The sequence below is a fragment of the Archocentrus centrarchus genome, chromosome 11 (assembly GCF_007364275.1).
Source record: "Archocentrus centrarchus isolate MPI-CPG fArcCen1 chromosome 11, fArcCen1, whole genome shotgun sequence".
Lineage (NCBI taxonomy): Eukaryota > Metazoa > Chordata > Actinopteri > Cichliformes > Cichlidae > Archocentrus > Archocentrus centrarchus.
Window position 1 is genome coordinate 10,351,756 of NC_044356.1, and position 20,147 is coordinate 10,371,902.

At 42.2% G+C, this 20,147-nt stretch overlaps 1 protein-coding gene across 1 annotated transcript; it reads left to right on the forward strand.

Annotated features, from left to right (window-relative positions):
- Positions 1-561: 561 nt before the first annotated feature.
- On the forward strand, positions 562-20,146 carry ago4 (argonaute RISC component 4). Its single transcript, XM_030740751.1, has 19 exons — positions 562-580; positions 7,275-7,446; positions 7,542-7,662; positions 8,190-8,371; positions 8,607-8,743; positions 10,170-10,304; positions 10,834-10,921; positions 11,079-11,226; positions 11,368-11,487; positions 11,744-11,905; positions 16,127-16,260; positions 17,275-17,459; positions 17,561-17,720; positions 17,844-18,015; positions 18,172-18,315; positions 18,426-18,560; positions 18,648-18,749; positions 18,918-19,117; positions 19,358-20,146. The coding sequence occupies exons 1-19, from the start codon at positions 562-564 to the stop codon at positions 19,464-19,466; spliced, it is 2,625 nt and encodes an 874-aa protein (XP_030596611.1). The 3' UTR covers positions 19,467-20,146.
- The last annotated feature ends 1 nt before the right edge of the window (position 20,147 follows it).

The window sequence follows — 20,147 nt, forward strand, 5'->3', positions numbered from 1 at the left end:
ACAAAAAGGTAAATATATAAGTTAAAAGCTACTAACTTTTATTCTGCTTATGTAAAATAAAACTGGGCGCATGTAAAGCTTGCTTGCACGGAACAATTTGAAAACAGCTTCACAGCAAGTAGAGAATCTAATTAAGGATTGGATTTTTTTTTTTTTTTAATGTTCACAATACAATTAAGTCTTAAGGTACTGGGATAGTTGTTTTTGTTTCAGTGTTTATACTCCTACTTATTGATGCTCTTTTGTTATAAATTATATTTAATTTTTAATCGCGCAACAAATCAATTTAGAGTATAATCAGAAAAAATATCAGTTTGCATCCCTGCAGTACTGTGGGCTTTCGCCGCTCGTAACTGACGCATGCGCGCATCTATGTCCTCAGAACTAGCAGCAGCGGCGGTAGCTCAGTTCAGGTCAGCCCAGTCAGCAGACATCCACGCGTCTATCTATATTCCCTTTTCTTAAATTTAGCCACTTTTAAGCTTCGAGATACCGCCCCCAATTTCAGCGTCGGTACGGAGCCGCCAGGCCGGGACAGAGACGGAGAGAGAGGCCTCGGCCATGGAAGCGCTCGGACCCGGTAAGGATTTTTAAGAAAACGAGAGCGGAGCGAGGAGCGTAGAGAGCGAGCCGTGTGTGGGGCGCGTGTGCGCAAATGCGTCGCTTCACTGGGGGCCGCGGCTGCAGCGAGGCCTCGCTGTGACGGGGAAAACAACCCGAGGCCCTGCCCGTGTTTGTGTACATACACGTAGTACGCTATTTACATCGAACTGGGGTAGGGGGCCGCTTTTCCTGTTAGTACAGGAGGAGGGGATTGTTTTTAATCGCTCTCCAGTAATGTCTGTACGGTTTATATTTATGTGAGGCACGCACTGCTCGTCGCGTCGTTGCTGGCATTGTGTGAGTGGGGATTTAACTGGGACCTTCCTTCCTCCTTCCTTCCGCGTCGTGGTGTGTTTACGTTGTTTGGTTCTCGCTGTGTTTATTCAGAGTTTCACGCGTTTACGACCTAATTTCTTCGAGGGGCCTCGCATTAGCGTCGAAATACGACCGAATATCGTGTCTTTTTGTCAAATCCCCTTCTCTGTTAAATCATCTAAATCTGCACCATCGCCATCAGGAGCGAGCAGGCTCGTCTCTTCGGTCTGCCCCCCCCACTATCCAAGATGACAGCGGTGGGTTGGGAAGACAAAATGAATGCCAACAAAAACACGTTTACTGGGCAGATGTGTCTATTTTGTGATTGTTTGTTATATTTTATTTTTAATATGAGGTGGTCATCGGTTTGCGCGCCTCTCCTTCGGCAGCAGCCATGCGCCCATCAGAGCACAGCAGGGATGGATGGCGCTCTTATCGATCAGATCTGCAGGCCAGCTCTGTTATATTCTATATGATAACAAAGGCACGTATTTTGCAGCGATACAATAAAGGCATGCAGTGGAAAGGCAATCGTGCACCTGTGCAATCAGTAGGCCAATATGCAATGTTATTGTCACAAGCTGCAAAATATGTTTAGGTCATATTACCCCCCCGCCCCCCCCAACTAGAGACATTGTGTTCTTTTTGTGTGTGAAACGCGCCTTTTCATAAACGAAGCATCTTGCAACAGAAAAAAAAAATCTGCCTTCATCCAACAGCGTAGACGTGGTTTAATTTTTTTTTTTTTTGGTTGTTGACTTCCCAAATGACCCCCCCCCCCCCCCCCCCCCCCCCCCCCCCACACACACACACACACACACAAGCTACAGAAGAAAGGTGGTGGCATTAAGAAGCCCTAGATGTGTTATTTAAGCAGGAAATGTGCTCCTGCAGAAAATGTTAAATAGATGCAAGAAGCTGTGTGAGTGTCCAGGGGATTATTGGGAACAATACGGTACAGCCATCTACAGGTGTGTGTGTGTGTGTCATTGTTGCACATAATGACTGCAAGTAAGCAGTATTTATTATTTTTACATTAATGAATGCATAATATACCTGCTGTTCTGCAGTTTCTGTTTAGGTTGTGGAGTGTGAATGCAGATGTTCCATCAAAGCCTTTGTTTACACATTCATAAAATCAAACAGAACAATGAGATTTTTTGTGATGACTATCAATATGATCTGTAAATACTTGTTTTGGCTGCACTGGAATGCCTTTTTTTTTAGTTGTTGTTGTGTTTTGCAGATCTGGGGCATGTTTAGCTGCGTAAACATCCTACCACTTTTGCCATTTTAAAGGCAATATTTAATCTTTATTTAATTGCTAAAGTAATATCATCCTGGTGTAAAACTGAGGGCAAACCGGCCGCAGTGCAGTTGTTGCAATAGCTGTGGATTAATTAGGTGCCATTTAAAACTTTCAGTGTCAGTGAACACATGATGATGGTGATTTTGCAAATACCTGTAAATGGGTCAGAGATAGGTTGGATTCTCTTGCCACTTCCATGCAGTTGTGCATGGGGCATAGATTCATTATTAATTATATTCACATCTGTGTTCAGTAAAGTTTTATAACAGTTGCCTTGGTACTTTACACTGTAAGGTAAAAAAAAACTCTACAGTATTGGAGACGAAACCAAATCGGGACATCTCACCTCTCTGGTGTGAACGCCACCTTTTGCCCTATGAGAACTGGGATGGTGTTTTTATAAGCTGAATGAGTGGACTGGATGGCATAGTTGCTGGCTTTTTAGACATTTCTATAGGTACTGATTTACTATCATTCTTTCCTTTTGTAACATAAACATGAAGTGCCAGTGTTGTGACAGCCCTAGTTGCAGTTTTTACTTCTGAATTGCAGTTACAACTATAATTTCTAACTAACTGAAAAGGTAACTTCTAATTATTTTCATGTACATTTTTTTGGCCCAGCTTGCCGCCTTGTTTGCCCATTCTTCAACAATAGTCTAGCCTTTGCTCAGTTGTAAATGTAAATGTAGGCAAGCAGACAGTCAACTGTCTGCTCTGAGAGGTGTGAAATGCAGCAGCGAGTGGTCTATTTAGTGACAGAGTTTTGAATTGGGTAGCTGATTATCTTGAAATGATCATGGTGGAGTTATTTAACTTGATGAATATGCAGAGACGAGTGAAAAGACAAAAGCCAGGAGGACACCCAGTGAAGAAATGTAGAGGTTTTGGAGCTGTTAACATATAAGCTGGGATGGGTTTTATTCCTGCAACAAGCTGCACTCCCAGTTGGGAGATAAAGTTGTGAGCAAGGCAAACAAGATGTCATGTGTTGCATTTAAACCAGCTGCTCCTAGAGGTGCTGCACTCGTCTACACCGATGTGTGGATATTCTTACATTGTGAATGGTCCCTAAGCCTTTCTTGCATCTCCTCTTTCCCCTGTCCAGCATAGTACCTTAATCCGGGTGATTTTCAGGTGTGGGCGTCAGTGCTCTCTCTGCTCAGTGCTCTTAGTCTGACTCATCACTGGGCCAAGCCATCATCCTCATGCTTAGCTTTAAGCCCAGCTGTCTCTCCTCCACTGTAGTTACCAGAGACGCATAGCATTAGTAGGCTCTACAGTGCATTAGTAGCAAACCCTACTCAGAAAGTGTGAGCACACTGCACACGATCTAATGGTTTTTCTAAATTAGATCAGGGAAGGGGGAGCGGGGGGTGTTTTAGTAAGTGTGTACTATGTTGTGTTGCTTGTTCTCAATTATGCCTATGGATGCAAGCTTTAAAAATGCTCATACAGTGAAGGAAATTTTTTTTGCCTTTAGTGCATTTGCCTTTTTTTTTTTTTTTTTTTTTTTTTTTTTTTTGTATTTTGGGGGGAATTTCACTTCCTATGTGACTCAAAATAAATTAAACTCTCTCTCACTTGGAGCAGAAGCACAAATGCTTGTGTAAGTTTGCTGTAAACGTGTGGCTTTGACGAGAGCTCCCATTCATGATAATGAGACTGTTTAAATGCTTCATTGATATTCTGGCAGAAGAAACGAAGTCACAGACCTGTTCGGATTGTCACTAATTTCTTGTGTTAATGCAGCAGACAGTGTTGCTAGAATATGTGGCTGCCGTGTGGCTTCATAGTGTAGTGGTTTACACATTTGCCAACCAAAGTGAAAGCTCCCCAGTTCAATCCCAGGAGGGCGACACAGGGGTTGTGTCAGGAAGGGCACCTGGTGTAAATCAAACATTCGGAGCTACCTGTGGTGGCGACCCCTTTCGGAGGGAGCAGCTGAAAGTAGCTTTACTGTGACCTTCATGTAATGCGAGAGACCATGTTCAGGGAAGAAATGAGAGATGTTCTGTAGTTCGAAATGTCTTATCTGTAATGTATGATCAAATGCTTATTCATCTCTATTGTTAAAAGTAGATTTTTATTTTTGCTTGCCCACAGCAATATTTACTCATGATGGGTCCTGATTTGTATTATTATCGGCCTTGTTTTTCCCCTTATTGTAGCTGCACTATTTTTTTTCCCCCCCAACCTGAGTGCTACATACCAGTGCACGTTTTAATTTCTTCAGTTTTAAGCTGAACTTGAACCTGAAGACATTAAATTGAACTTTTTGACAAAAATAATGTGGGATTGGTTTTGAAAACTTTCACTTTCCAGTTGGGTGGGTGGGTGGGTGGGTGGGGTGGATGTAAAATTCTCAGGTTTAAACTGCTCAGATGTGATCATTGAAAGGAACATTTTGTTTTCAGTTGGTTGTCGTCATTTTTCTGTTTTTCACTGGTTTCCATTTTGCGCCCACTCTCAAAACGGCAAAAACACCACCACTTAAGCTCAGATTTGCAATAAAATGTTAGCTAATGAAATGTAATAAGTTGATGGACTGTTTATATCACGTGTTTTTAATTTCTCTTAAGTAAAAATTTAAAGCTTGTGTTGGGTCGGGGTTAAATAGGGTTGGTGGTGAGAAGAGCGGTTGTGGAGGAAGGATGACTTCAGGCATTTCACATTGAGACACATTTCTAAGCGTAGTACTGTAGCAGCTGAGGAGGCTAAATATAGACGCAGCTCTGTTTTTGGTGGAAGAGGAAGCCCTCAAAGTTGATGTGCATCATGTAGATACTGAAAACACTTTCTGCCACTTTCACACCGTGGGGAGAAAACAAATTTGTGCACAAAGGTATCTGCATGTCTGCACTAGGGTAGAGGGAATAGAAGTTATGTTTTTGCAGGTTGTTTATATAGACATAAAGTGGGATTGTTGCAAGAGTAGATTATTCATGCAGATTGTTGAATGCAGAAATTTAGTCCATGTTATCAGATGTTTCTGTTAGATTAATTCAAGCCTGTATTAAAATAATTTAATGGGCAAATCTGCCCATTTTCTGCTGCTATATTAAATTATATCATGAGGAATTATTGTTGTAGACACCTTAGAAGTACTGCAAGAGTGAAGGCAGCTATTTTAATCAATATTTAATTTGGACAATATGCCAAATGTACTGCTTGTATGTGAGGTTTGAATATTTTGTCATTTTGAGCCATAAGATTAAAGCAATTCCAATTTTTAACTTTAGACATTATTTCTTTAGTTAAGTCTTTTATTCTAACTTGTAAAAATTGTACTTGATTACATTGGTATGACTTCAGAATTGGAATCTGCAAAGAAACTAATAGATAAATCTGCCAAATTGATGTAATGAAGTTAAAGTATAAAGTAATAGTAGTGCAAAGTACCTCAGTGAAGTATACCTGGACCTACGCACTCCTGCTAAAACACAAGTGCATAAAGGATGGGAGTGATTAATAGTAGAACAGCATTTGTATCATTTGTAAGTCAGTTGTCCATCACAACTGAAGGGTCAAACTTGTGACCCCAAGTGGAGACAAAATGTTACACAAGCAAGTTATCCTGCTCGTAAATTGTGACATACACCGCGACGAATGACGAATAACGGATACAATATACGCAGAGACGTGTAGCTCTAAGCACAATTTAGAACATTTGGGATGACTTAAGTAACGAGGCCAGTAGGACAAATTTAAATGAGTCAGAGGATTTTCATTTCACAAGTCATGATAAGAGAAAAAAAAAAGCAGATGTGCAACAAATGGCTTTTTATTTGTGCCCACAGTATCAAACATAATGTTTGAGAACTGATGCTTGTTCATACGCTGGAGGAGGACTGGGTGGTAGGGGAGCAGGGGGAGGTGATCTGGGGCCCAGGCCAGATAAGGGCATGTTGGGAAGCGTGTTTTTAGGAAGCGATGGGGAGGATCCCAATTGTCAGTGCTCTCACGCTTCAGTTGTTAACTGGAGCGTGTGGGTGCATGGAGCCCCCCCCCCCCCCCCCCCCCCCCCCCCCCCAAAAAAAAAGTCCCTTAGCTGTCAGTTGACAAAAGCATTATGGAACCTCCTTCAGTGGTGCCAGAACTATGTGTATATGTAATTTTTGACTTTTAAGGTTGTAAATTTTGTGCATGCAGAGGTTTTTTTTTTTTTTTTTTTTTTTTTTTTTTCCCATGTAGTGAGTTATATTAAAAGGATATTTGATTTTTGAGCCTTTTACACACTCTTGTGCGAAGTGATGCATGGGTAGCCACATCAACTGATGATTTTGACAGAGGAAGCATCACATTGCCTCCTTCGTTCCATATTGATGCAGATCAGTAGTGTCTGAGAGATGAATCATTATCGGGTTCACTGTTACAAGAGGCCTGAGGTCTTCCCTACATATATGTGCTGCTTTTAACAGATGATTCAAGTGTTGACGTTGTGTTCCTCCGATCCTTGCGGCTTTTATATGTTCATCTGCTGGCATCGATGTGTATGTGCACTTTTCTGTGCGTACGGGAGTTTGATGCGGACTGTAACGGTAATCCTAGACTCTCTGCATGGCACCCCTCCATATGGCCCTGCTGCTGTCTGTCTGAGAGGGGCTCGGTCTTTGTCTCGGCGTAAAGGGTGGGCGCCCTGTGTCTGGGTGGAGCTGTGGGCGGGCCGAAGGATAATTGGAGGTCATTGTTTCTCCAGCCCCTTGTTGACCCATGTAGGTCAGGGGCCAGAGTTGCGGATCAGTCAGAGCGTGCATGTGTCCCTCATTTCAGTGCATTCAAGCAGGTGTCACTAATGAGAGTTTGCACTGAGCTTGGCGTTGGGCAGCGCACATTCGTCCTTCAAGGTTGACATTTAGTGGAAAGATAAACGAGCTGTCACCACCTTTTTGTACATGCAACATGTCAACAATGCTTTATATGAAGTTTAACATAAATGCTGTGTGAAATGTGGAACTGAGAGATTCAATAGGTTGCTGTTGTGACATGACTAATGATTTAAAAAAAAAAAACAAACAAACAAAAAAAAACTTGTCTTTTCCTTTCAGGCCCGCCCGCTCCTACTTCTCTGTTTCAGCCTCCACGGCGTCCCGGCCTTGGCACGGTGGGGAAACCCATCCGGCTCCTTGCCAACCACTTCCAGGTGCAGATTCCCAAGATTGATGTCTATCACTATGATATTGAGATCAAGCCTGAGAAACGGCCTCGAAGGGTTAACAGGTAAAGATGGATGGAGATATTGATCATTCTGATCTTTTACAACCAGACTGACTAAGGTTATGTGCCTTAACCATCCCGTTGTCTGTCTTTTAAAGGGAGGTAGTGGATACCATGGTGCGGCATTTCAAGATGCAGATCTTTGGTGACCGACAGCCTGGCTACGACGGGAAGAGGAACATGTACACAGCACATCCACTGCCAATAGGGAGGGACAGGGTTGGTATTTGAGGCACATAAACTGTCGGCTCTAATGCTCCATAAAGGGAGAAGTGTTTTGTATTTAATGGCATACCTCAGTGATTGTAGATCATATTTTAAGAAGGAAGTGGCAGGCACTTTAATTGGGTTACTGGCTCAGCTTGAGGAGCCAGACTACATTGAGAGTGGAAGGTTTTCAACTGGATTTTCTAGGAAAGTCTGGGTTGGGAATGTGTAATCCATGCTGTCTCCTTGGAGGGGTCTTTTTCAGAAGAATTCTAATAGAATTACTATTTGCAGACATTAATATTTCAGTGACCCATTTGAACTGACAAAGTCAGATAGTGAAAATTTATGAAAACAGACTTCATCAAACTCATGTATTTGTCATTTGAAAGAGCTGTATTTCTGTTTTCCTACCTGAGTCTACTCTGCCTTTGGATTTTTATTGGATACCTCCCCCCCGTCACATTCTCCAGTTAATTTCCCCCACTTTTTTTTTCCTCACTCTTTGCCTTTTCTCCTCTCGCTCACTCTGTCCTCAGGTGGATCTGGAGGTCACCCTGCCTGGTGAGGGGAAGGATCAGACGTTCAAGGTGTCCTTGCAGTGGGTGTCTGTGGTCAGTCTTCAAATGCTCCTGGAAGCCCTGTCGGGTCACCTTAACGAGGTCCCAGAGGACTCCGTTCAGGCTCTGGATGTCATCACGCGGCATCTGCCTTCCATGAGGTACAGCTTTTCACCTATCACTTAAAAATAAATCACATGCTTTTTCACATCTTTTCCTATTGCCTTTATCATTCCTGTTGCTTAATATCCTGCAGTCTTGCAGTATATTAGCTTTAATTTTCCGACAGCTATTGTAGCTCAGCACAGTCTGTATGTGAACATCTTAAGGTTAATTTATTAAATGCTACAGCATTTGATAATGTGTAAAACTAAAATTTGTTTTGGTCATACACAGGTACACTCCAGTGGGGCGATCGTTTTTCTCTCCCCCAGAGGGTTACTACCATCCTCTTGGTGGAGGCAGGGAGGTGTGGTTTGGTTTCCATCAGTCCGTCCGTCCTGCCATGTGGAACATGATGCTCAACATCGATGGTAAGACCTGACCTGCAGTTAGACATGTAGACATGCTCAAGAGGACCTCTTGAAGTTCAGAGTGTCAGAATGGAGAAGAAAGGTGATTTAAAGGACTGTGAATGTGGTTGTTGGTGCCAGGCAGGTTGCTCTGAGTATTTCAGAAACTGCTGATCTGCTGCTTTTTTTTTTTTTTTTTTTTTTTTTTTAATTAATTTCCACACAACCATCTCTAGGTTTTAGAGTGGTCTGAAAAAGAGCAAGTATTCAGTGAGCAGCAGTTCTCTGGATGTTGATGTCAGAGGAAAATGGACAGGCTGCTTCCGGCTAAGGAAGGCAACTGTAACTCAAGTAACCACTTGTTATCAAACAAGAGCATGTGCTACAGCAGCAGAAGACCACACTAGGTGCTAGTCCTGTTAGGAAACTGAGGCTACAGTTTACACAGGCTCAGCAAAATTGGACAGTAGAAGATTGAAAAAAAATGTTACCTGATCTGAGTCTCTATTTCTGCTGCAACGCTTTGATGTTAGGGTCAGAATTTAGCATAAACTGGTTTCTTAAGATAATAGGTTCACTGTACTCAGCCTCCAGTCACCAGATCTAAATCAAGCAGAGCTTTGGGATGTGGTGGGTGTACAGCCAACAAATCTGCAGCAACTGTGTTGATACTATCATGTCAATATGGACCAAATCTGAGGAATTTTTCCAGTGCCTCGTTGAATCTATGCCAGAGTTAAGTTCTGATTCAAAAGGGGGTCCACCCCAGTACTAGCAAGGGTCACCTAATAACGTGACCAGTGAGTTTTTATCACTAACTGCTTCCTTTCACAACTGTATTTTCCACAGTGTTGTGCCATCATTAGAGTAGAAGCATTGATTTCCTTTGGCTAATGTGAGTTTGTACTTCATCGATTTGTTGTTGCATATTTTATTTGCAATAACGTCTCACATGTACAAGTAGCTTGTAAAGAAATGACTGGAAGGAAGACAGTGTTACAAAGAAAAGTCTTGCAATCCATATTAAGTGCCACTATATTGGTAAAGCATCATAATATATTACTCTATAAAAGTGCATTACAAGTGATCTTATTGTGTTTGTAAAACTGAAGGTGCCTAATTAAAAATGTGGAGTAAAAGTGAAAGGTACCCTAAAAATGAAATCACTCAAAGATAAGTGTCAATATTGCACTCGAAGTACTTGGACAAAGCACCTGTCTTTTAAAGTGCACCTGCAGTCTGTCAGATGGTGGAGGTTAACAGTAGAAGTGTTTTTGTTGGTCCTAAAATAACTAAGTGGACAGAAATGTCTGTCAGGCCCTGATGTGTTCACAAAAGTGTGATGTTTGGTTCAGCCTGGCTCTGTTGCTTTTCTGTCTGACTGCTATTGACAGGTTTCCTCATTTACTGATTTATATTTGAATAACTTTTTTTTTTTTTTAAACAGTGTCAGCTACTGCTTTCTACCGTGCTCAGCCTGTGATCGAGTTCATGTGTGAGGTGCTTGATATACAAAACATCAATGAACAGACCAAACCACTGACTGACTCACAGCGTGTCAAATTCACCAAGGAAATAAGAGGTGAGCACACACAACCAGCAAACGCACTACAAGACTTGTGAATTTGACTGAGCGGGGGAGGCCGCTGACACACACGCACACAGACTGTGACTGTGTGTAAGTGTTGGCCTGGCCGACACAGACACTGCTATACCTAAATCATTTCTGATCATTTGTTAACTAGGGAACAGAAACTAGAGCTTGGATTCACACAAAGTGACAGAAACAGAAAACAAATCTGAAGCAAACTTTTTCTTTAAGCAAAAATACAGAAACTTCATGTGTTCACGGGTAATTTCACAACAGGCCACCCAGAAGTCTTCCAGAATCAGATAATTTAACTTCTTTACACTTGTGAGGTTTCTCAAGTTTTCTTGTGTAAGCATAATTTTCTGTCTAAAAGAAAAGCAGTTAGCCAGCCTGTCAGCATTGATATTTGTCGTGACCTCAAAACACCCTTAGAACAACTGACTGCTAAACCTGCTAAAGGTAAACACAATAACGTATTTTCAGTTGGTGTTTTGTAATCGATCTTGTGTTTTTTAAACAGGCTTGAAAGTTGAGGTCACACACTGTGGTCAGATGAAGAGGAAGTATCGAGTTTGCAATGTCACGCGCAGACCTGCCAGCCACCAGACGTAAGTGGCAATCCTGCAATCGTCAGCAAAAGCACTGTACTGAACTGTACCGAGAGTCGTACCCTTACGGGCTTACTGGGCTGACATTTTTCTCTTTATTTATTCATACTCATGTAGACTTCTCTGTGGCTTGTCCATGTTCTCCATTTATGCACAGGTTCCCCTTACAGCTTGAGAACGGCCAGGCCATGGAGTGCACAGTAGCTCAGTATTTCAAGCAGAAGTACAATCTACAGCTCAAGTATCCACATTTACCCTGTCTGCAAGTAGGACAGGAACAGAAGCACACCTACCTTCCCCTAGAGGTGAGACTTTTTCGAACAAAAAAATGTTGTCGCGCAATATCCCTTTTTAATAACATGGTAACATTTCCTTTTTTTTAATTTTCCACTGTGGTTCCTCTTATCTGATTTTTGTTTAATTAATGTCCATTCATCCTCCTGTAGGTCTGTAACATAGTAGCAGGCCAGCGCTGTATCAAGAAACTTACAGACAACCAGACATCAACCATGATTAAAGCTACAGCCCGCTCAGCCCCCGACAGACAGGAGGAGATCAGCAGACTGGTGAGTGCTGGGTCCCTGTTTGGGTTTGCTCTATTTTTCTAAGTTTGTTTAGTTACAGCCGCTGCTTTGAACTCAGTCGTGTCTAAATGATGACTAAAGGAAAATTAGAAGCTTGAGCAGCTGTGTTTATTTTTTATTTAAAAAGGACAATGCACATCTTTTAACGTGAGCTATATGGACTCATTTTCATCTGCAGTCCCTGGCAGTTTGATTGTGATGTGATTCATGTGAGCCCGTCTTCCTTACCCTTTCTCAGGTCAAAAGTAACAGCATGGTCGGGGGCCCGGACCCTTACCTGAAGGAATTTGGCATTGTTGTGCACAATGACATGACAGAGGTGACCGGGCGTGTCCTCCCAGCGCCCATGCTACAGTATGGGGGCCGGGTGAGTACAGACACAGGGAGGGACTGTGGCAGGGTGAGTACTGGGCAAGGGGGCTGCATTCTCAGGGCGCAAGCCCAAATGGGAATGCAGAGGGTGGGGGGGGACGGGGCTTGAAAGTGAATGTTGTGATTATGGGGGTTTGTTCCAGGTTTGCAGAAGTTTTACAGCCAAGGCCTGAATTATGGTTCTGCGTTGGTCCTACGTGCATCACAGGAAGTCCCCTCTGAAACCAACACCGTAACCTGATGTGTACCTCTCCAAAATGTACATGTCGGGTGGACGCAGTCCGCAAGGATTGTGATTACCACACAGGGTACAGAGGGGATTTCTGGTTACATATGTAGGTTCTGCAAACACCTGACGTAGAAGCATAATTCATGCCTAAAGAGTGAGATGCATATTCTTTTAAATACATTTAAATCAAGAAATTCAAAGTGCATTAGAAAGACTTAAGTACATGATGAGCAGTATACCATTAAACTGAAAATTTAGACTTACACAGTGTTCAACTTTAATATATGCAAACTTGTAAGACCTGGAACCTGCCCCTTGTTAATCCTGTGGTGCATCTCAGCTGCCTGTCAAGTGTCTCCTTTTACATACTCTTCCCCTCACTAACACAGCTTCTCAGCACATCTCAATGTTGCATTCACTGCTGTCTGTAAGTGGAAGAAATGAGATGAGGAGCCTGTGGACCGCTGAGATGCACCCAATGAATTTCAAATCAGCCGTTTGGGGATCTAAAGCAGAAAAGCCTAAAGTCAGAGTTTTCAGTGTCACAGAGGTGGCTCTTTGGACCTGGCTAGACTCGGCTGGAACCCATAAGCAGGCTATGTTTTAGGCTTTAAAATCGTCGTGTTCTTTACAGCATCGTGTAAGTGTGACCATCTCCTGGAAGAATACAGTTTTATATATGCAACTTGTTAAGCCGTCCCTTACCAACACCACTGAATGAAGCCCTGCTGTAAAGTTGCAGCGTTGCACAGTGTGCGTCACACTGTCACTGAGATCTGCATGTGTTCAGTTGGCAGCAGATTAGCACAGAGCATAAAAAGTTTCTTGTTCACAAAGTAATCTCATCTCTTCGATTAACTGCTATTCCAGTAGTGTAAATAATCGGCTACATTTGTGTAGGCTGTTTTATCACAGAATGTTCATTCAAGAAAATAAATTTCACTTTGATCTAGCAAACCAAAGTGATTTTCCACATCTCCTTTATTAAGCTGTGGGACAGTCAGACATGAGCGTCTAAATTTGTGCAGTTTCTGAGCTCTATTGTGCAGCTGCCTCTTTAGAAATAAACAGCAGCATTAAGCACACTGGGCAGTTAAAATAATTAACTTGAGGTGATTATATTTTACTGCTCTGTGCACTCTTGTGATCAAATCACAAGATTATAACAGTTTTCTTCAGGATTACTGCCTTGTCTTATTTGCAGCAAGTGTTTTATTTCACTTATTTCTTTTATGTTCTTTATAGATTTCTGTCCACAGCCCCTCTGATAGCGGCTCAGCTGATCCGTATTGTGCAGAAGAAGAATCACATGGCCCAGCAAAAGACCCCTTTTATGTGAGCGCGCAAAAATCCCGAGTTAACAAAGTTGATACCCACCGTCGTGATATTGTGATACCCGTTTTCTCTGACTGGGTTTTTAGGTTTTGCCAAACTAGCTTACGCAAAAAGAGCCTGGCTATGTTCAGCTTGTTTACACCTGCTGGATGGCATCAGTTTTATCTAGCTAGCTAAAACAAGGCATTTAATACAACCCATAAATTGCAATATAGCCATTAAAAGCATTAACCTTTTTGATATCTTGATTATTGCCTGGTAAGACGTGTGAGGCTGAATTGGGATTCAAGGATTGTGTGTAATGAAAATGCCGCCAACTGGAGGAGGATAAGACTCTTATCCATGCAGGAATAAAGTAAAAATTAGTCTTCACTTCCACTGTTTGAGCCTGTGGAGTGAATGTGACTCCATTTCTCATCTGAAAATTAAGAGGTTAATATAAATACTACAGGGGCTGGATTAAAACAGCCCACTCAGAGGCAGTGCTCAATGATTATGCTGAGATAAGATTAAATTTTAATGATCCCTGTGGGGAATATTGGCTCAGTCTTTGGCCAGCTTTCTGTTAGAGTTCTCTGGCTTTTTTTTTTTTTTTTTTAAACTCTTCTTTAAGAAGCAGACTTTGTTTTTTTTTTTTTTTTGGGGGGGGGGGGGGGGGGGGGGGGGGGGGGGGGGGTACTGGTGCCAAGCTTAAATCCACTTTTGACTGCCTGAACTTTACATTACTTAATAAGCCTAATACCCTGCAACAATATGGAAAGATTTGGCCACTTGCCTGCTGGGATATTGAGTCTAATCAGCTTCTAGTGAAAGTGCCCTTTAAGTGCACACTGAAAGCTTTTCCCATTTCTCTGATCACTTTGTATGAATGAAATGGACACATTTCATTTTATTCAATGTGATGTAACATTACACTCTATATTCTGTGTAATATGAACTGTTTTTTACTTGAGTTTGAACAACCTGTAAATCTGTCTCCTTTTTTTTCTTTTTTGTAACCAAATGAAATATTTTTCAGGCTGTTGTAAAAAGATGGAGAAGCACTTAACTTTTTTTTTGGCATTCGACTGAAGTTGCTCCATGTGGACGCTCGAACAAAGCTCCTAATGGACTTTGGCAAATCTTATTAACTTAATTGAAAGCTTCCCTTTGAACTTCCGTTTGCAACCAAGCCGAATCTGGAAGCACTCAGTGTCTCTTTAAGTGGATACAATACTAATTATGCTCACGTTATTCATTAGGACTGCTGATAGGAAAAACAATTTAAAAACGACTACAAAAAAAAACATTGTTTTCTGGCAGTTTCAAAAGACTCAAAAGTCTACCTCTGAAGACCTCTGCAAGGCACAAGCTAGATACTGCTAGCTTAATTAGAGCATCAACTTGCTGAACTTCTACTAGCATACTATTGTTACAGGTGTAGCTGCAATAAGTAAAACTGAGTAAATATGGCAGTAACTTGCATGTCAAAACTCAACATGGCATATTTAGAAGTGGTTAACTAGTCTGTGCTACAATGTCTCAACATTTGCCTTTTAACACTTCAGCATATCAGAAGCAGCATATTCTAACATGTATTAATAAATGTATATGATATACTTGACCATTGTTTCAGCAGCTCCATCCAGACCAAGTTGGATGGGCGTCCTGCACCCATCTAAGCTGACCAAGCATCCCAGATTTTAGCTTTAAAAAAAAAAAAAAAAAGAACAGTTAGAGCGAGTGACTGTTGCAAATAACGACCTTTCTATGTCTGTTTCAAATTCATTTAGGATAACATGCGAGCAGCTGTGGCAGATTTACTAAATGTAGAGGTAATGCGTCCCCCCACCACACCCATTGCCCCCAATCATTTGGTTCAAGAGTAGGTATACTTCAGTCGACCAAGACTTTGGTTGACTGGAGGTTTATAAACTGAGAACTTTTTTTTTTTTTTTTTTTTTAAAAACAAGCCTGGTGATGCCAAAATAAATGTCATGTGTTAATACTTTTTGTTCTTTCCCCCCCTCTACTATAACACTGGTAAAACTGGTATTGACGTATCAAAACTTGAAGCCTTTCAACATTTGTACAATGTTAAGTTTGTTCCTGGACAATGTACAGTGTTTACAGGCCTGTTTAGCTGTGTTAACCCTCTGAGGTCAAAGTGTACAGCTTAAAAAAATGTAAAAATTAAGGGAACACTTTAAGAATCTGATCTTTGTCATGATTTTTAATTCAGCCCTTAAAGGGACAAAAATTTAGTTTTTCACTGACCCATACGTCCTTTTGTTTTACACATTAGTGTGTCAGTGAAGATTTTTACCTCCAGTATTTCATTCAGCAAGAGTTGATGTGATTTTTAGTGTTCCCTTATTTTTTGGAGTGAGGCAGCATGTATAACTCTAACCCTATGTCATTTAAAATGTCATTTAAGCTTTTAAAAAAAAATTTTTTTATTTTTAATTGTGGCTCTTAAAAATTCCACAAGTATTGGCAACCAGGGCACAAAATAATCTCTCACACACACAAATTTTACATTTTTACAAAGCAGTCTTTCCCCCTTTAACATAGGGTTAGGGTTAACCTTTAACGGATGAGTTGACTTCAGAGGGTTAATGATTTGTTTGCTTGTAAATGTAGTAGCTTTTGTATTGGCTCATCTAAGTGCGGGGTTGACTAAGAGTGTAGGGGCTCTCTCCGCAGAATAAGACGGTGGCAACGCCCAATCAGGGCGTGTGGGACATGAGGGGGAAGCAGTTCTACGCCGGCATAGAGATCAAGGTCTGGGCTGTGGCCTGCTTCGCTCCGCAGAAACAATGCCGGGAGGACCTGCTCAAGTAAGCTATGGCTTTAACTGTTACGCAGACTTTTATTTTTATTATTATTATTATTATTATTATTAGCAGCTCCACTGTTGTCAGTCAGGATGGCAGTCAGCGGAGCTGTTCCAAAACTGAGACGTCTGGCGTCCGTCCATCCATTGTCAACATTTTTTGCTAAATTCGCCACCGCTCTGTCATTTATTTTGGAAATCTTCTGAAAATTGACCCTATATAGGGGATATTTTTACTTTTATTTATTTTAATTAATTTTTGAAATTTTAGAAACACACTACGTTGACGTTTACCTTTTATTCCCTACTCCGTCCTTATTCCTAGGCTGATTTGTCTGAAACTTGGCATGAGTGTGCAATGTGCAAAGCTCTTATAAACAGTACATGTCTGTTTAACTTCAGTGACCACTTCTCCCTTATTTATTGGCTGAATCGTTTCAAAACTTGGGCAAATCTATGCAAAGGGCTGCAGATGAATTTCTGATTCTTAGCTCGGCTGTTTCGAAGAAAGTCGAGCTGTCGTCACAGGCTTGCTGTTGGTGTCGTCTTCTGTTCCACAAAACCTTCAACTTTGGCCGTATCTATCTTTAGAACGATGTTGGAAGTACAAAGTTTTGTCAATTTTGGCACAGCACGTTATATTAACAAACGAACGAACAGGAGTGAAAACATAACCTCTATCCATCTATCGGTGGGTGAGGTAATTAAGTTTATTTACAAAAGCAGTTTTTCACAGCAGTAGATGGGAATCACTGTAATCAGAATCAGCCTTGGCTATAAACGCACTGGAGACGGCTTCTGCAGCTGCCAGTGTTTTTTCCCTGTGATTGTCCCTTTACACAAAGTTATAATGAAAAATAAACTCCCATGGTGCAAGTAGTATCTTACTACTGCAAGCTGCAGTTTTATCATCTTCTGAGTGTGTGAGTGTAAGATCACAGTAAAATCCCTCTCCTGCCAATGATGCAATTATACATCCTTACCGATTTCTGATAAACTTTAATCGGTTTTTAAACAGGAGCTTCACTGACCAGCTGCGAAAGATTTCAAAGGATGCTGGGATGCCCATTCAAGGCCAGCCATGTTTCTGTAAATATGCCCAAGGAGCTGATAGCGTGGAGCCCATGTTTAAACACCTCAAGATGTCTTATGTTGGTCTGCAGCTGATTGTGGTTATCCTGCCTGGCAAAACACCAGTCTATGGTAAGAAACCAATTTTGCAGCTTCGTGGAATAAGTTTTGTTTTTATGTGGATTAAACAACTTCGTGATTATAATCTTGGTCGTGTCTGATGTCTTCTACAGCTGAGGTGAAGCGGGTGGGAGACACGCTCCTTGGTATGGCCACCCAGTGCGTGCAAGTGAAGAACGTGGTGAAGACGTCCCCTCAGACCCTCTCTAACCTCTGCCTCAAGATTAACGCCAAGCTAGGAGGCATCAACAATGTCCTGGTACCTCATCAGAGGTCAGAATTCTAATTTCTTCCCAGGGATGCAATGATGAAGATTGTCTGGATGCTTTCTGAAGAATGTATGCTTCCCTGGTAATGGTGTTACAGAAGCAAACTCCATGTCTTTTTCTTTTTCAGGCCCTCTGTGTTCCAGCAGCCTGTCATCTTCCTGGGTGCTGATGTCACACATCCTCCAGCAGGTGACGGGAAGAAGCCGTCCATCGCGGCAGTGGTGGGAAGCATGGATGGCCACCCCAGCCGATACTGCGCCACAGTCAGAGTCCAGACATCTCGACAAGACATGTCGCAGGTAACTCAGTTGTGCTTGACACAAAGTGAGAGGCTGATAAAACAAAGGTTGAATGCTTAACCTTTGTATGATTTGGCTCATGTCACTGCATTAAACTCAAGTTTACTCATTCTTCGTTCTTTGAGTCTAACTTAGATTTGTTTGTTGTCTCTTCAGGAGCAGCTCTTCAGCCAGGAGGTGATCCAAGACCTGACCAACATGGTCAGAGAACTGCTCATCCAGTTCTACAAGTCAACACGCTTCAAGCCCACACGCATCATTTATTATCGTGGTGGTGTGTCTGAGGGGCAAATGAAACAGGTGAAACTGGCAGCACATGGCATTAACAAACCATAAATGTATCTGAAATAAACATTTAAGACCTTTTGTTTTATGTAAATTAACCTAGAACTTAATTTTTGGAATTTCAGGTAGCATGGCCAGAGCTGATAGCCATCAGGAAGGCCTGCATCAGTCTAGAGGAGGATTACAGGCCGGGCATTACCTACATTGTGGTCCAGAAACGTCACCATACTCGTCTCTTCTGTTCTGACAAAGCCGAGAGGGTTAGCAGTTCACTCGGATGTGTACGTTGAAGAGATTTGTTAGCGAATCTGTTCCGCAAGTCTGACTGCGTGTGCTGCCCCTTGCAGGTTGGGAAGAGCGGTAATGTTCCGGCTGGCACCACAGTGGACAGCACCATCACGCACCCGTCCGAGTTTGACTTCTACCTGTGCAGCCATGCTGGGATTCAGGTGAGGCATATAATAGGGCTGCGTTGTGTCTGGCTTATTACTTTTTTTGCAGTGGTGTATTTCAAGCTGATTTTTGATTGTGAGTCAGCTGGAATCATGACATCCCTCGTTTCATGCAATTATAATGGAATACTGACACTTGACGTGTTGTTTTGCTTCCTCTCTCAGGGAACCAGTCGCCCCTCCCACTACCATGTCCTGTGGGATGACAACTGTTTTACAGCCGATGAACTGCAGCTCCTCACCTACCAGCTGTGCCACACCTACGTCCGCTGCACGCGTTCGGTTTCCATCCCAGCCCCGGCCTACTATGCCAGGCTGGTGGCTTTCCGAGCCCGCTACCACCTGGTGGACAAAGACCATGACAGGTAAGGCCAGCCCTACATGTAACTGGTTCTGCCGAAGAAGTGTAACAAGCTCATTATCAGGAAAAAAACAGCTTTTTAATAATGAAGCCTGTAAAATAAAATGATGAAGGATCAGGTTAGAATTAAGCAGCTTTGAATTAAGTCATTAGAAACTCTGATCAGTGTTTAGGATACAGAAAGGAAAACTGTCTTCCATTTTTCCCTCCTGACAGCTAAACTAAATCTCCTTTTGTCTTGCAGTGCTGAAGGCAGCCACGTCTCAGGCCAAAGTAACGGCAGAGACCCCCAGGCATTGGCAAAGGCAGTTCAGATCCACTATGATACCCAGCACACGATGTACTTTGCCTGAACTAGCCTGTCAGCCAGTCCACTTGTGGATCCCCTTTTTATTTTTATTTTTTTAAATTCATCTACCCCATTCCTCCTCTTCCTTCTCCCCTCTCTCCTTGTGGTCTCTTCTCTTCATACTCACTCTACATTTTCTGAATATGTACCAAAGCGGCTCATGGAGGGGGTATCTGCTGCGTCCCAGCGTCCAGCAGGCTCTGTTTCATGGAACAATCTCCAACCAGCCGCCCAATCAAGCCGCCTTTTTAACCAGCAATCCAGCACTGCAAACCCGGAGGGTTTACAGCGCACAAAAGAAGAAAAAAGCGAAAAAACAAAAACAAACCATACACACATAACTACAAGTTGAGCCATTATTTTGAGTTTGTTTTTGTTTTTTCTATTTGAATGTCTGTACTCGTGTTTGTAAGATACACTGAGCGAGAGAGCGGGCGGGCACGAACAGTGTCCGCCCGCCTCTTTAGCTCTCCCAGCTAAGCAGGACTCTTATCTACTTTTACCTCAAAGCCCTTTTGGGCAAAATCTGTCACAAGGTCTTGGGTTTATCGGGTGGTGGGGAGGGAACTCTACATGAACAGAGATGGAGGGGAGTTGACCTTTTGAGAATGATATCTATATCTATTTTCCTTTTTATGAGCGTGTGTTTTAACTTTTTCTCCTTTTTCGGTCTTTTACAAGCGAG

Bases quoted from the DNA above. Each gene is read 5' to 3' on its own strand.
- ago4 (XM_030740751.1), top strand. The intron at 7,663-8,189 runs GTTGGTATTTGA...CTCTGTCCTCAG, and splicing joins TGCCAATAGGGAGGGACAGG to GTGGATCTGGAGGTCACCCT. The intron at 18,016-18,171 runs GTAACTCAGTTG...TTGTCTCTTCAG, and splicing joins CTCGACAAGACATGTCGCAG to GAGCAGCTCTTCAGCCAGGA.